Source organism: Scheffersomyces amazonensis, assembly GCF_036850825.1.
Source record: "Scheffersomyces amazonensis strain UFMG-HMD-26.3 chromosome Unknown RJT21scaffold_1, whole genome shotgun sequence".
NCBI lineage: Eukaryota > Fungi > Ascomycota > Pichiomycetes > Serinales > Debaryomycetaceae > Scheffersomyces > Scheffersomyces amazonensis.
Window position 1 is genome coordinate 2005915 of NW_027042741.1, and position 17050 is coordinate 2022964.

Sequence of the window (17050 nt, forward strand, 5' to 3'; positions counted from 1 at the left end):
ATTCTCATCTCATCTATAAAGAAGTACAGTAGCAGCTGTTAGTAAAGCGTATTTAGCAGTCAAAGTAAATAACAGGTACAGAAATTGTAGTATGACTTCAGTAAGAAAGAGAAAAATGAATCGTTCTTCCGTAAGGAAGAACACCAGAAGAACCAAGGATAAACAAAGAGATATTAATATTCATTCTAATCCAATTATTGCTGCTAATTGGGATAAATCATTAACTTTACAACAAAATTATAAACGATTAGGATTAAGAGCTAAATTAGGTACTCCAGCTGGTGGTCAAGAAAGAAAAATAGAAACTTTAGCAGAATATAGAGCTAGAAAAGATAATAAAGTTAGTGTTGAAGATATTTCACAAACTGATGATCCAACTAAAATTCCAGAAGGTGAAGCTAGATTAATTAGAGATCCTGAAACTAATGAAGTTACTAAAGTTATATATGGTACTATGAAAGTAAATAATGAAGGTCAATCTGAGAGTTCAAGTACATCTATTGTACAGCAATTAGAAGAATATGCCAGTAAAAGAGCTCCAAAGAGAGAAAGATTAGCATCAGAAAGAGAAAATGATTGGTTAAAGGCATTATTTGAAAAGCATGGTGATGATTATGATAAAATGAAATGGGATAAAAAACTTAACATTTATCAACAAAGTGTAGGAGATCTCAGAAGAAGAATTACCAAATGGAAAAAGTCCAATAACATTAGTTAGATCATAAATAGATATATAAAAATTCCGTGTATATTAGTTTCATTTAAATAAAAATGCATTTCCCTTTATAGATAATAATCAATTTAAAATCGTGCCGGATAATTCTTTTGTAAAGCCTTATCAATAATTCCTTCCATTATTGGTTTTAATTCGCAACCATCATATAAATCTATTAATTTTTTAGTATCATTATCTTGCAATTCTATCATTTCTACAAATTTAGGATCTATGGGAATATTACCTAAAAATGTTAAATCCAACAGTTGACTTAATTTCGATCCACCTCCACTCAGGAATATATTGGTACATTCTGAACAAAAAGGACATATAAATCCACTCATATTTTCTACAACTCCTATAATATCAAAATTGACCTTTTTACAAAAGTTTATTTCTTTACGTACATCAGCAGTAGCCACATCTTGTGGAGTAGTAACTATTATGGCTCCATCTATAGGTGAAGCCCATCTTAATTCTTCGGCTATAGCAATATGTTCATCAGAAGTTCCTGGAGGTGTATCGATTAATAAGTAATCTAATGGAGTATCATTATCACCACCATTCCATACTACATCCTTTAAAAATTGACGAATCATAGCAGTCTTTTTAGGACCTCTCCATACTACTGAATTATTACGATTACCTAATAAGAATCCAAGTGACATTAATGATAAATTACCTCGTTTGATATTATTGTCATTATTACTATTATGATTATTATTATATACAGATACAGGCACCCAACCTGCAACAGATTGATGAACTTGTTTACTTTCCACTCCAAACATTCGAGGTAAAGATGGCCCTGTTAAATCTATATCTAGAACTCCCACATTAAATCCTTTATTAACTAAAGTTAATGCAGTTTGAGTTGTTACTGATGATTTACCTACCCCACCTTTTCCTGATAAAATTAATATTATATGTTTAACTTTTTCTAAAGATTTGGGTGCTGCTTGTGGAACAACCCCCTGTTCCAACGCCGACCCCTTATTTTCTTCTGATGTCATGGTTTACGGGTTTCTGAATGTATTTCAATAATTGTTCTTGTACTTCATTAGTAATGAGGTTTAAGGTGAATTTTTCAAATCTCCGCTGCCTGCACACTACGCGCACCAAAAAGATATGCTGAAGAAGGCAACCACCACTACGACCGATAGTTAGTGGTAATAATAATATTAATAATATTAATACTAATACTAATAATTATAAAGCATTCTATACATATAGCAGGATGAGTTCCCGGTATTCAGCGGTAGGAGCACATCAGCGAGATCTAAGGACACAATTGTTTAGTACTCCGCAGGGGATTCGAACCCCACCGTCTCGCACTACATCACCATATGATCCTGTTCAAACATCAACAGCTAAGCATAATGAATCATTTTTACTGAGTTTAGAATCTCAAAATAATGATGAAATGGAAGGTATGGGACAAAAAGTGGCTCTTTTAAAGAATTTAGGAGAAAGAATGGGAGTTGAAATTAATAAATCTATTAAACTTAATGATGAAATAACCAATCAATTCGAAAGAGGTAGAGTTACTTTAAAAAATACTTATAATAAAATGATTTTAATGAGTCAAAGAGCAGGTATAACGTGGCGAATGTGGTTGGTGGTGTTTATTATAGTATTTCTTTGGTTCTTTTATGTTTGGTTCTTTTAGACTATCATAAAATATATTATAATGTAATTTAATTTAATTATACTTAATTATACTACTTGCATATATCCTACCCTTGCCTTAATTAATATTTCAACTATGCATTGCTTTTATTTTATTTTATTTTCTTTTCTTTTTTTTTTCTCTGTATCTAGAGTTATGTTTCATCCTATATTAATGTCTAATATATAATAATAATTACAGTATAAGGGTTTTAAGTTTTGTTATGGAATTTATAGTTGTAGTTGTACTTGTAGTATCAATCATATCATGGTCATTATTATCATTAGTAGTAGTATCATATTCATCATATTCTTCTTCATTATCAGTATTATGTTCATGAGTATTTATTTCAGATATACTAAGTATTAATCCCTTAGCAATGGTTTGACTAACAGAATTTCTTATCTTTGAATCAAATGCATTATTTATGGAGGCTAAGGCATTTCGATTATCATACTCATTTATTGGGTTTGGTTCTATCGGTTCTTCTTCAACCAGAGTCGATGATGTAACAAGGGTGCTTGACTTTGGTTGTAATTTAGGAGTCTGCAGCTTCAAAATAGATCGCTTAGGCTTTAATATATGATGTGAAGGTTTATGTTTGGGAGTAGGTGATGACTCCTTATTATAGTATTCGAATCTGTTTCTCCTTCTTGATTTACTGGACTTTTTAGATGTTTTACTTACTTTAGTATTCTTTTGAATCAAATCTGTTTTAAGATTATTGTAATACTTATTGGTACTAGATATACTTGTACCATTGTTGGATTCTTCCTCTGATGAGTCTGTATCAGACGATTCAGATGATATCAGCATAGTAAGTGCACGACGAATTCTCTTCAAATCTTCCTTATCTTCTTCGTCATCTTCATCGTCATCATCTGCATCATCTGCATCATCTGCATCTCCATCTGCATGTCCATGTCCATCTCCATTACTATTTGCTTTTCTAGAATCTTCTTCAGTTTCAGTTTCAGTTTCTGTCTCAGTCTCCGTAACTAAACCAGACGAATTCCAGAATTCTTCATCACTTCCAAGTCTTAACGTATCCAACAATGATTCTGCTAAAGCATTATGTTGTTTTGCGAGAGTTTGTCCCTGTTCTAACTCCTTTTCTTGTTTCTTCTTAAATGTTTCTGAGGTTATGGGAGACCCATTGATTCGGAGCTTTTTGAAATGTGATGTTTGTAGTGTCAGTTTTATGGTAGCAGGAGATTTGACACTAAGTATAGATGAGAATGGATTTCCAGTTTCTTGAATTGGAGAGTTTTCCACATACTTGGGATTTGATATTAAGGTAGAATATAATAGATGGATTGGATTATTAACCACATGATAAGGAGCAAAATCCTTATCATTATTAGCTGTGTCTGTGGAACTCAGGTTAGTCCCATTTTCAGGATTCAGAAATGGGTCACTGTCGAGGTATTTCTTGCTTTGTTTCTCTCGATATTTTGATATGGATGACGATACAAATAATTCAAATTCATCAGGGTTTATTTCATGTGGTGGTGGATGATCTGGAGAAGGACTGGGACCTTTGATAAGTTGGATTTTTGGTTTAGTAGGGGTCGTTATAGGGTCTACTACTGAGTCTTTGGTTATAGGATTTTGTACTGGTAGTACTGCATCTTTGGTTATATTCATTAGTGAAGCATTTTCAGAAGATTTGACAGATGATTTGGAAACAGAGTCATCACTATATTTGTCATGATGAGTATCGAGATAATTCTCATTAAAACTGATGTTATTGGTATAGTCTTCAATAATCACTGAATCTTCATTAGCAATATAATGACGAGGTTCAGCAAGTAATTTATGAACTAATGGATAATCATTTCTTCTAGTAGATATTGGATTAGTAATAATTTCCTTTTTATTACTTACTTTATTATCTATTGCAGCTAATCTTGATGCTAATTTTTTAATTTGACGAGAATTATTTATAGATAATTTTAATAATTGATCAACTTCTGATTCCATAACACTACTAAAATGATTATCATCACCTGATATGATTCCATTGGAATTGGATGTACTAGAAATAGTCTTAAGTAATCGTTTTTGTTTATGTACTAAAGATTTTCTAACGGAATTAGCTAATTTAGCAATATCAGTATTCTTATCTTGGATTTTTCTTTCGTAATAAAGTTTCCGTTCAAACTCTTGTCGAAGATCCGACTTATAATTCTTAGTAACATTCAATAATTGATCTACTACTTGTTGAGATTCATCCTTTAATTCGTTATTAACAATATTATCTAAAAAGAATGATTCAATTGGTGGTAATTGTGGTTGAGGTTGTTTCTGAAAGTGGGGCTGATATTTCTTTCGATGTGATTTCCATGAATTACTACTCTTATTCAGTGAAGATGAGCTTGTAGTAGTCATGCTTGCATGTTTAGACATGCTTCAACCAATTTTCAATTACAGTTGGTGAACGACCGGTCTTATTAGGTATTACTATTTAAGGCTGAATAATTTATTTTTATTTATTTTATTTTATTTTATTTAATTTTATTTAATTTTATTTAATTTTATTTAATTTTATTTAATTTTATTTATTATTTTTATTTATTTTCATTTAGATGCGATTTTTCGCAAGACCGGACTTAACAAACAAAAATAAATAAAATAAATATTTATTTATTCGCTGTACCATTTCGTGGAGTACGGGGTCTGAAAGGTATGGTACATACAGATTTGACTTATATAACCTTATCACAATGGTTATTAATTGTGTATCAAGTTTTTGGCGGTTGTTGTACCAATGTGTTTGTGTTGGAGAATTTATTTAAGAATAATCATCTGGAATATGGACTTGGATCTATTATTACTTTTAGTCAATTCTTATTTGTATCATTAATAAGTTATTTTGCCAATACTGATTTTAAATCTTCAAATTGGAGATACTTATACCTTAAACAAACCAATATTCCGGTTAAGAAATGGGGGATTCTTGTTATTATGTATTTTACAGTATCAATATTAAATAATCAAGTGGCCCGATTTAATATTACAATTCCAGTTCATATAATTTTTAGATCTTGTGGAACCGTAGTAACTATGATTATTGGATATTTATTTGCTGGTAAATCTTATAATCGTAATCAAATAATATCTGGTATAATTATTACTTTGGGTATATTAATATCAAATATTCCATTAGCATTTCCTGAAACTCCATCACATAAAATCATTATAAATTATGAATTTTTAATGGGAATATCTATATTATTATTTGCAACTATATTATCAGCATTTATGGGCTTATTTAATGAATCTTTATTTAAAGCTTATGGAACTTATTGGCAAGAGAGTTTATTTTATACTCATTTTTTAGCACTTCCATTATTTTTATTCATTTCACCTCTCTTATTACAAGAGTTTAAAGTTATATGGAATGATGATCATTATATATCTCAAGATATACCAATTTCAAATCAATTTATTAGCTTATTAGTTAATGTTGGAACTCAATATTTATGTATTAGAGGTGTAAATATATTAGCAAGTAAAACTTCAGCATTAACTGTTACAGTTGCATTAATAGTTCGGAAATTTATTAGTTTACTTTTGAGTGTACTTTTATTTGATAATAAAGTATCTACTTCTGGTTATATTGGATCAATTTTCGTTCTTGGTGGTGCCTTCTACTACAGTGTCAGTACCAATAAAAAGAATAAACAACAAACTATCAAAAGAGAATAGATGTATAGACGTATTAATGCATTGTATATTACATAGAAACAAATTATAAATACAATAAAAATGACGAATAAATGAATGAATGAATGAATGAATGAATGAATGAATGAATTAATTAATTCAATCATAAATTGATCTTTCATGTTGAACAGCATGATTATCACCAAAAGGATCATTATCATCAGCAATTGGTTGTGACTTCCTTATACTTTGCTTTGCAGGTGGTGGTGTATAAGAAACAGGTGCGGGAGAAGCTCTACTGATTAACTTAGAAGGTTTGGAAGGACGTGGAGGTGGTGGAGATTTTCTTGGTATAGTATAATCAACTACAGGTTGGCTACTACTACCTTCAATAGTAGTATTTTGTAACCTTTGACTGATCAGTTGTTCAGAGGCTTCTTCTTCATCTGAATCTTCACTATCATAATAACTTTCACCACTATAACTTTCATCATCATCGTCTTCTTCTTCTTCACCATATGTTGGAGCTGGAACTCCTACAGTTGGAATACCACATTTAGCATCAAATTGTTTAAAGGATTCAACCAACAATTCATTTGCTCCAATTAAACTACCAAGAAATTCTTCATCCATGGCTATTACTTCTGCTGTCTTATTTGCTTCACCACCAGCACCTACAAATTGTAAATATCTTAATACTTTTCTTCTAATCTTCTTACACTTGTCAAATTCTGCTCTAATTTTATCATTGTCTAAAGGTGATTCACCAGCAGGTAATACAATTAATGCATTAGTTAATCCAGTAGTATGGGTATGACATTGTCCAATTAAAGTTCTAATTTTAGGGGCTTCAAGAGTATAATTGATTTGAGGGATTTCAAATTCTTCATCAGCATATTTGACTCCAATCTTTCCCTTTTTCTTCTTCTTTTTATCCTTTTTATCCTTTTGTTTATCTTTAGATTTATCCAATCCATTATCACCATTATATGGAGATGATACTCTTGGACGAGGTGGAGGAGGAGATTTTGGTCTTGAATATTTAGGAGAATCATAGACTGCATTATTATCATATTCATCATCTTCATAGCCATTATTGTCATGATGACCATGATTACGATTAGACTGATTACTACGTCTATAATCATCAGTATTATCATCATCATCGTAATCAGCATCAACAGTACGACGACTTGAAGATGGAGCAGGAGAAGAAATTGAACGTGATGAAGTACGTCCATGCTTTGATTTTGATTTTGGAATGAATTGCCATAAACATGCAAAGTATTTATAACCTTCTAATTCTTCTAATTCTGTTTTCCAACCAATAGCCAATTCTTTAACCTTTTGTTGAACTTCTTTATCATAAGATAAACTTAAACCAGTTTTACCACTACCAGTTAAAATTCCCTTTAAAACATCTATTAATTTATCATCTCTTGCAATAATTGGACCAATTTTTCTACCGGAATTTAAAATTAATAATTCCAATATATTTAATGCTCTTATTTGTTCTTCAACTGATTCACCATACTTAATTTTTTTTCTAATGGCTCTTGCAGCTTCAGTTGCTCCAGATGATGGTTGAATTTTAATTAATTCCAATAAATTTGATAATTGAAGTTCAGGTGAATCATCTATATCATCATCATCATCATACCTATGAGGTTGACTTAATTGATTAATTTTTATAGTGATTGATGTCACTGGTTTTTCTCCAAAGATTGGCATAATTGATTAGAATAATAACAACTAGAAGAATTGGAAAAAGGTTGCAATTGAAAGGGGTATGGGGGTATATACTTCAGTACAGATCGAAATTATGCCTATTAATAATATTAATATTATTATTATTAATATTATTATAATAGTGCAAAATGTTGGCTTCGATATCTGAACGGCCACTTACCTATGCTATATAATCTAACAATCAATTGTTAAACAATTGAACAGAAGAGAATTGAGTACAATTGAAATTGACCGTGATAAAGTGAAAGTGTGGGAAGTCCCAATTGATGTCCTCCCCTTTTTGTTTGTTCTGTGCGACATTTAACTGCGGGATAAGATGCACTAAGATAAAGTTATAGTATAGTGTAGTATAGTGAGGTACAGGTATATTCAGTAGTGGTTGTTTGTCACACTTGGACAGTAAATGGAATTAATAAGGATACTTACACCAATTGATTAATGCAACGTGTAGTAATTGGTTCTTACAAGATTTCAAAATACGGTTGCAATCATTCTTTAGAGATATATAGTTTATAGTTCACTGATCTGGCCACGTGACACATAAGCTAACTATTGATGCATGGATGCACCTGCCCTGCTCACTACTAAAAAAAATTTCAGTCTCTTCGAGGATCAAATAAAAATTTTTGAAATATCACTAGGGTAAATTAATTAGTGGGAAGTTCATTGATTTGAGAGTATCCGAGTTAATTCGTAGTCCGATAACTAGTTAGTAGTCATGTCTGAACAGCAAGGGTACACGCCAGAAAAATTGGCTCAAGACTTGCAAAACATCGCACTTGGTGGAGCATCACAAGGTCAAGGTCAAGGTCAAGGCCAACAACAGCAATACAATCAATACAATGCTGGTCAACAACAAAACTATTACAATGCCGGAGGTGCTCAAACATTTGTACCTCAAGGAGGTTACCAACCACAATATCAAGGGTATAATCAATATAATGCTCAACAACAGCAACAACAACAGCAACAACAACCTATAGGTGGATATCAAGGTGGATATCAACCTAATAATTATAATAATAATAACTATAATAATAGAGGTGGATACCAAAATTACAATAACAGAGGAGGATATCAAAATTATAACAATACCAACACCAATCAATATAACAATAACAATAATAGAGGAGGATACCAAAACTATAACAATAGAGGAGGATACCAAAACTATAATAACAGAGGAGGATATCAAAACTATAATAACAGAAACAATTATTCAACTGATGATCAAGATTCTGGTGCTGGAGCTCCAGCTGGTTCTCAAGGTATGTCGTTAGCTGATTTTGAAAAGCAAAAGGCTGCTGCTCAAGCTTCATTAAATTCCGCCAAACCAAAGAAGACTTTGAAATTAGCTCCATCTAGTACTATTAAACTTGCTAATGCTCCAGCTAAGAAAGAGACCCCTGCATCTAAAGAGGCATCTCCAGCTCCAGCTCCAACTTCAACTTCAGAAACTACTGAATCAACTAAAGAAGCTACTCCTGTACCAGTTGAAACTCCAGTTGAAGAACCAAAGAAAGAAGAAGTAAAAGAAGAAGCACCAGTTGAAAAAGTAGTAGAAGAAGAACCAAAGAAAGAATCTACACCAGTTGCTCAATCTAAACCATCATCAGTTCCAGTTTCTGCCTCAAGCTCAATTAAAAAGGCTCCAACTCCAAGTGTTGAAGTTCCAGAAGAAGAAATTGACGAAGAAGTTGTTAAAGATTTATTTGGTGGTAAAGAACATCTTTCAATTATTTTTATGGGACATGTCGATGCTGGTAAATCAACTATGGGAGGTAACCTTTTATATTTAACTGGATCTGTTGATAAACGTACTATTGAAAAATATGAAAGAGAAGCAAAAGATGCTGGTAGACAAGGTTGGTATCTTTCTTGGGTTATGGATACTAACAAAGAAGAAAGAAATGATGGTAAAACCATTGAAGTTGGTAAAGCTTATTTTGAAACTGAAAAGAGAAAATATACTATTTTAGATGCACCAGGTCATAAAATGTATGTTTCTGAAATGATTGGTGGAGCTTCACAAGCTGATGTTGGTATTTTAGTTATATCAGCCAGAAAAGGTGAATATGAAACTGGATTTGAAAAAGGTGGTCAAACAAGAGAACATGCTTTATTAGCTAAAACTCAAGGAGTTAATAAGATTGTAGTTGTTGTTAATAAGATGGATGATCCAACAGTTTCATGGTCTCAAGAACGTTATAATGAATGTATTACTAAACTTTCTACTTTCTTAAGAGGTATTGGTTATGCTAAAGAAGATATTATTTGTATGCCAGTATCTGGTTATACCGGAGCTGGATTAAAGGAACAAGTTAATTCAACTGAATGTCCATGGTATAAAGGTCCAACTTTATTAGAATTCTTAGATAATATGGAAACTGTTAATAGAAAAATTAATGCTCCATTTATGTTACCAATTGCTGGTAAAATGAAAGATTTAGGTACAGTTGTTGAAGGTAAAATTGAATCTGGTCATATTAAAAAGGGTGGTAGTTTAATTATTATGCCAAATAAGACCAATGTTGAAGTTTTAACTGTTTATAATGAAACTGAACAAGAATGTGATTCAGCCTTTTGTGGTGAACAAGTTAGATTAAGACTTAAAGGAGTTGAAGAAGAAGATATTCAAACTGGTTATGTATTAACATCTCCAAAGAATCCTGTTAATACTGTTGTTAGATTTGAAGCACAAATTGCCATTGTTGAATTAAAATCGATTTTATCCAATGGGTTCTCATGTGTTATGCATTTACATACTGCTATTGAAGAAGTTAAATTTATTGAATTAAAGCATAAATTAGAAAAGGGTACTAATAGAAAATCTAAGAAACCTCCTGCATTTGCTAAGAAAGGTATGAAAATTATTGCTGTTTTAGAAGCCAATGAAGCTGTTTGTGCTGAAACTTATGCTAGTTATCCTCAATTAGGTAGATTTACTTTAAGAGATCAAGATACTACCATTGCTATTGGTAAGATTACTAAATTATTATAAGTATTCCAATAGTATTATTCATTCCAACTTTTTCTTTATCCTTTTTTGTTCTATGTCTATTTATCTATCTAATCATTTGATTCATTTTAATTGTAAATACGAATATCATAAAATCCGTTATCATTTAATAATCTTCTTAATTATTTGTAATCTTGTACAAGTTGTTCAAATATATTGATTAAATTCTCAATCCCAATAATTATATTGTCATCATGACCCTTACCTTTGACGAATTTTGCATGGGCAAAGTCTATAAAATGTAGACTGCTAAGAGGAGTGAATTGTTGCAGTGATTGTTGAGTATCTTCTCCATCTTCATATTCATCTTCATCTTCATCATCATCATCATCAACTTCAATGATGGGTTCCTGAACAAGAGGATCAAGTTCATCGTACTTTTCATCATCGTCAAGTATACCTTCTCCATACATTGATAAGTCACTCTCATATATAAATAAGAGTGATCCACTGTATATCCTGATTTCATAATCAAGAATACAATTGTATAGTAATTGTAATCGTTTAAGGAATGTACTTAATAATCTCCGAATAATTCTAGATCCCAATTGTTGTTCGGCAAAGTTATGCTTGAAATAGAGTAAGATTCCTTCATTTATAGTATCGGTTGTTAATGATCGGCCATAAAGCTTATTGAAAAATATATATTCATTATCTTTCTTTATTTCCAATGCATCTTTATTCATATTAGGAAATATATCAGTAGGTAGTTTAGTATTATTACCATTGTAAACGTCCATTCCACAAATTCTAAAATGTAAAGATCCACTTGTACTTGACTGACTAACTTCTTTTAATCTAGCAATTTTATCAGGCAGTGTGGAATCTGGATCAGTCAATAAAGCTCCGAGCTTTATATCTAGAATGCTGGGACGTTTAAAGCCCTGGTAGAGGTTCTGTAAGACAATATACTTTTTATTATTATTGTTATTGTTATTGTTATTGTTAGTGGTTGCTGATGTGTTTGATTTAGTGATATCTCCACTAGTCAATGTTCCCATATATAGAGGCATCCAATCTGAAAGCTTTGAGCCCAAGTATGAATCATCTTGTTCATCATCTTGTTCATCATCATGGGCTTGTACTTGAGTATAAAAGTCAATTTCTTGCTGGTCAGTGGCCTTTATGAATAGTGAGCCATCTTCAGGAGTGAAGTAGCCTTCATGTCCAGCTGCCTGATGAGTTGGCAGTATATAATTCATTGGATAATGCCGGTACAGAGCCTATTTTTACAGCCATTGATCAGATTAATATTCCATACTGAGCTTTGTCGTGTATTATACCAAGTGTGAGTTTCTAGTGTCTCAAAGTATTCGCGACAAATGACACAGCAGAAAAAAAATGCGACAAGAGATAGTATACAGTAGTGTATGCTGGTTTAGGCAATGATCTGAACATTTAGGTAATGATCTACAAGAGTTTTCTGAGCAGATTATGATTTAAAGAAACTGTAATTATAAAATACAGACAGACATTTATTACCTAATAGTATATAGCCTTCAAATGACACGTTTGACATGACATTTAGTAGATTTAGATTTAAATTTACTATGTATTGACTCCTGTGTGACATGACTTGATGCTGCACGGCGGCGGCGTGGGTGCGCATTTTCTTGGGGCTATGGCCTGGGCACAATTAGGCTTTATTTTAATTAGGATTAAACGGGAAATTGTCAGGCCTGTCATTCACAGCCATAATAGCAGTAAGAATAACCAAAAAAAAAACAGTCACAGTCACAGTCACAGTCATCGTATTCAGCTGAACATCTCTAGACAGCACCGTACCTAACATTCGACTCATATACTCTCCTATTTATCCTATATATTCTATAGAAGTTAACCCAACTCAGCCATCAGCATACACGACATTTAACCCTCTAACACGCATTACCCATACAATCTTTTTTTTGTACCCATTTTTCACCGAAAAAAAACAAACGAAAGAAAGACGAAAAACGAAAAAGCGAAAAGTGCCTTAGTTCAAAAGTTTTACTATCGTGTTTATTCTAATTCTCATTCTCATTCTCATTCTCATCTTGTTCAGTGAAAATCAGTGTGTCATAGTTAGTTCAATCCATTGAATACGTACTGGATCTGTTTTCTCTAACTGTTTGAGTTATATACTGTTAAGTTATTCCCATCCATTCCATTCCGTCCCGCACTAAACGAGCAATATCAGTACTCAGTACTCAGACATTCTTGATTACGACTAATAATTTTATTTCACTGCATTGACTATTAATCATAATTAGTTATATAGTGAACAAATAAGTCATTCATATATTTATACAATCAAATAATCTTAATTATATAAGTTTTATTTGGTTTCCTTCACTCCTTTGTTTTACCATTAAAGACTAGTAATTTCCCGCCGTCTTAAACTAATCTAAAGACTAGACAAGACACTCAATTCAATTCTCCCATAATATTAAACAGAGCATTTAAAGCATTACTATTACAATGAGTAACAATCCATACTATAACAATAACTCTTATGAGTTAAGTAACTATAATAAATATTCTTCAGGATCTGATGATTTAGGAACATTTATGAATGAAATTCATGATATAAATAGTTCATTAGATCAATATTCTAATTTAATTGGATTAATTGATAAAAAGCAACAAAATTTAATTAATGAAGTTGATTTAAATGAAGCTGATACTGAATATAATACTCAACAAATTGATAATCTAGTTAATGAAGCCACTACTTTACAAGCAAATTTAAAGGAAAGAATTAAACAAGTTCAAACTCAAGCTGTTAAAGATCATGATAGAACTAAACAAGAACAAGCTGAAGTTACTAAAAGAAGATTCTTAGAATTGATTCAAAACTATAGATTAATTGAATCTAAACATAAAGAACAAAGTAAAGTTCAAAGTGAAAGACAATATAGAATTATCAGACCTGAAGCATCCGAACAAGAAATTCAACAAGTTGTTGAAAGTGGAGATCCTCAACAATATTTCCAACAAGCTCTTTTACAATCTAATAGAAGAGGTGAAGCTCGTGTTGTATTAAATGAAGTTCAAGTTAGACATCAAGAATTATTAAAATTAGAAAAGACAATGGCTGAATTAACTCAATTAGTTCATGATATGGAAGAATTAGTTGTAGAACAAGATCAACAAATTCAACAAATTGATGAAACTGTTCATCAAGCTCAACATGATATTGAAGGTGGATTAGGTCATACTGAAAAGGCTGTTAAATCTGCTAGAGCTGCTAGAAAGAAGAAGATTTGGTGTGCTATTATTGTCACTCTTATTATTGTCATTCTTGCTCTTATTTTAGGTCTTTACTTTGGTCTTCACAATTAGTAATAAGATTAATTCCAAATTTATGTATTGTTATCAACTTTTTATCCATATTCATGTCATATTTGCCATTACATTATTACATTACTATTACTTTTAATTTATGTTTCACTACTTTTCCTATACTATATTTATCTTATTAGTATTTCTTTACTTTTCTTTTCTTTTCTTCCTTTCTTCTATTTACTATTGATATATACCTTTTTATTTTCAATTACCATTATACAATAAAGACCCTGTTTCTTTTATCATAATATCATTGTCACTCCAATTAATATATAATAACTATTATAAAAGAATTACAAGTATCTCTCTCTCTAGAATAATTTTGCAACCTACTGTAGAACAATATAAACAAAACAAAATAATACAAAACAATACAATACAAAACAATATTACTAAAAGTCCGCTAAGATCCGTCTACAGCCATGAAAAGAAAGGGTCTCATAGTATGACACATACATAAGTGATTTAAACGTATAATCAATCAATGACTTATATAATTACTAGTTAAACAAAAAAATTCTCAACTGGACCCGCTAGTCCGTCTGGCCGGTGCCGGAAGTGCACGTCCGCCACTAACCGAAACTCCTTGCCGCTATATATAAGACCAAGAAGTCGTCTCACTATTCGGGATGAGCAACGACAATGACAGTGCGCTGCAAATTGAAAAATGTGGCCCTGTGCAGGCCTTTCCAATATCTGGGGAACAAAAATTTTTCAGTTAACTATGACAATTAGTCACAATCACTTTTGATACTGTAACTGGTTAGATATTGGTTTTGTGACTATCGTCAGAGTTTACAATATATATATACTTATATATAAAGTGTGTGTTACATCCGTGTGTATAATCTTTAGTAAATCTATTATTGAATCCAATACTTTAAGTTAAGTACTGCGATTAATACAATTACAAGTCCGAAATAACTTAAATTAAATATGCCTATGTTAAAAGATCCTTCTGTTAAATACAGAGCATTTCCTCAAGTGAATCTTCCTAACCGTCAATGGCCTTCCCGTACTTTGACTAAAGCTCCAAGATGGTTATCAACAGATTTACGTGATGGGAATCAATCATTACCTGATCCAATGTCCATCTCCGAAAAGAAACTTTATTTTGCTAAATTAGTTGAAGTTGGATTTAAAGAAATCGAAGTAGCATTCCCATCTGCTTCTCAAGTTGATTTTGATTTCACTAGATTTGCAGTAGAAACTGCTCCTGATGATGTTTCAATTCAAGTTCTTTCTCCATGTCGTCCTGAATTAATTAAAAGAACGGTTGAATCACTTCGTGGAGCTAAAAGAGCTACTGTTCATATATATTTAGCTACTTCTGATTGTTTTAGAAATGTCGTATTTGGTTTAACAAAGGAAGAATCAAAAGCTTTAGCTGTAAAATGTACTGAATTAGTTAGATCTTTAACTAAAGATGATCCAACTCAACAAGGTACTATTTGGGATTTTGAATTTTCTCCAGAAACCTTTTCTGATACTAATTCAGATTATGCTATTGAAGTATGTGAAGCTGTTAAAAATGCTTGGGAACCAACTGAAGATCATAAAATTATATTTAATTTACCTGCAACTGTTGAAATGGCTACTCCAAATATTTATGCTGATCAAGTTGAATATTTTGCTACTAATATTTCTGAACGTGAAAAGATATGTATATCTTTACATCCTCATAATGATAGAGGTTGTAGTGTTGCAGCTGCAGAATTAGCTCAATTGGCTGGTGCTGATAGAGTTGAAGGTTGTTTATTTGGTAATGGTGAAAGAACTGGTAATGTTGATTTAGTAACTTTAGCTCTTAATTTATACACTCAAGGTGTAACTCCAAAATTAGATTTTTCTGATATAAATTCAGTTATTGATGTGGTAGAAAAATGTAATAAAATCCCAGTTCATGCAAGAGCTCCTTATGGTGGATCACTTGTGGTTTGTGCATTTAGTGGATCACATCAAGATGCAATTAAGAAAGGATTTTCAGCTCATGAAAAGAAACTTCTTGAAGCTAAGGAACAAAAGAAATCTCATGTTCATTGGGAAATGCCATATTTACCATTGGATCCTGCCGATATTGGTAGAACTTATGAAGCTATTATTAGAGTTAATTCACAATCTGGTAAAGGTGGATCAGCTTGGGTTATTTTAAGAAATTTGGAATTAGATTTACCAAGAGGTTTACAAGTTGCTTATTCAAAAGTTGTTCAAGAACGTGCTGAAGTGAAGGGACAAGAATTAACTAATGAAGAATTATGTGATTTATTTATAAAAGAATACTTTATTGATTATCAAGGAGATGATAAAGTTGAAGGTCAAACTTATAAATTAATTGATTATTCTATTTCAACTCCATCTAAAGGTACTAAACAAATTAATGCCGAAATTCAAATTAAGGATGAAATTGTTAAGATTGAAGGTAAAGGTAATGGTCAACTTTCTGCTTTTAATGATGCACTTTCTAAATATTTGAATATTAATCTTAATGTTAAACATTATCATGAACATTCTTTAGGGGTTGAATCAAGTGCTAAAGCTGCTACTTATATTGAAGTAACTTTATCTAATAATAAGACTAGATGGGGTGTTGGTGTCCATGAAGATGTTTCACAAGCATCTTTCTTATCATTAATATCTATTCTTAATGGTCTTCACAGAAATGGTGATATCTAATCAATCTCATGAGGTCAATTTATTATCTAGTTTTATACTAGTTCTCTATTCTTTTATTTATTGTCTGGAAACATAAAAATTAACAAACATACATACATACATTCTCTACAACTGAAAAACATTCATAATGGTTATGTTGTGCTTATCTCCCTAAGCTTTCAATTCTCTTTCTATCATTATTATACGTAAATAGTCCAATATATGAAAAGGTAACCTTTCGTTGAGATTC

General features: G+C 31.5%; 10 protein-coding genes across 10 annotated transcripts; 6 read left to right on the forward strand and 4 right to left on the reverse strand. All coding sequences in view use genetic code 12, as the record gives it.

The window, feature by feature from the left end:
- Positions 1-34: 34 nt before the first annotated feature.
- On the forward strand, positions 35-749 carry RJT21DRAFT_117602 (uncharacterized protein). The gene has a single exon (XM_064880761.1). The coding sequence runs from the start codon at positions 92-94 to the stop codon at positions 716-718; it is 627 nt and encodes a 208-aa protein (XP_064741285.1). The 5' UTR covers positions 35-91; the 3' UTR covers positions 719-749.
- RJT21DRAFT_117603 (iron-sulfur cluster assembly protein) lies at positions 750-1969 on the reverse strand. The gene has a single exon (XM_064880762.1). The coding sequence runs from the start codon at positions 1726-1728 to the stop codon at positions 802-804; it is 927 nt and encodes a 308-aa protein (XP_064741286.1). The 5' UTR covers positions 1729-1969; the 3' UTR covers positions 750-801.
- RJT21DRAFT_13191 (uncharacterized protein) lies at positions 1885-2481 on the forward strand. The gene has a single exon (XM_064883090.1). It carries the CDS (start codon positions 1953-1955, stop codon positions 2382-2384), a length of 432 nt encoding a protein of 143 aa, XP_064741287.1. The 5' UTR covers positions 1885-1952; the 3' UTR covers positions 2385-2481.
- RJT21DRAFT_13190 (uncharacterized protein) lies at positions 2482-4868 on the reverse strand. Its single transcript, XM_064883089.1, has one exon. The coding sequence runs from the start codon at positions 4791-4793 to the stop codon at positions 2580-2582; it is 2214 nt and encodes a 737-aa protein (XP_064741288.1). The 5' UTR covers positions 4794-4868; the 3' UTR covers positions 2482-2579.
- Positions 4869-4983: 115 nt separating this feature from the next.
- On the forward strand, positions 4984-6204 carry YEA4 (Yea4p). Its single transcript, XM_064880763.1, has one exon. The coding sequence runs from the start codon at positions 5073-5075 to the stop codon at positions 6093-6095; it is 1023 nt and encodes a 340-aa protein (XP_064741289.1). The 5' UTR covers positions 4984-5072; the 3' UTR covers positions 6096-6204.
- RJT21DRAFT_13212 (uncharacterized protein) lies at positions 6154-8051 on the reverse strand. The gene has a single exon (XM_064883111.1). It carries the CDS (start codon positions 7782-7784, stop codon positions 6213-6215), a length of 1572 nt encoding a protein of 523 aa, XP_064741290.1. The 5' UTR covers positions 7785-8051; the 3' UTR covers positions 6154-6212.
- Positions 8052-8954: 903 nt separating this feature from the next.
- Positions 8955-11147, forward strand: SUP35 (translation termination factor GTPase eRF3). Its single transcript, XM_064880764.1, has one exon. It carries the CDS (start codon positions 9073-9075, stop codon positions 10801-10803), a length of 1731 nt encoding a protein of 576 aa, XP_064741291.1. The 5' UTR covers positions 8955-9072; the 3' UTR covers positions 10804-11147.
- On the reverse strand, positions 10874-12212 carry IPK2 (inositol polyphosphate multikinase). The gene has a single exon (XM_064883098.1). The coding sequence runs from the start codon at positions 12021-12023 to the stop codon at positions 10944-10946; it is 1080 nt and encodes a 359-aa protein (XP_064741292.1). The 5' UTR covers positions 12024-12212; the 3' UTR covers positions 10874-10943.
- A 733-nt stretch (positions 12213-12945) lies between these two features.
- SSO2 (syntaxin) lies at positions 12946-14592 on the forward strand. Its single transcript, XM_064883102.1, has one exon. It carries the CDS (start codon positions 13282-13284, stop codon positions 14143-14145), a length of 864 nt encoding a protein of 287 aa, XP_064741293.1. The 5' UTR covers positions 12946-13281; the 3' UTR covers positions 14146-14592.
- A 38-nt stretch (positions 14593-14630) lies between these two features.
- On the forward strand, positions 14631-17050 carry LEU42 (Leu42p). The gene has a single exon (XM_064883148.1). The coding sequence runs from the start codon at positions 15085-15087 to the stop codon at positions 16819-16821; it is 1737 nt and encodes a 578-aa protein (XP_064741294.1). The 5' UTR covers positions 14631-15084; the 3' UTR covers positions 16822-17050.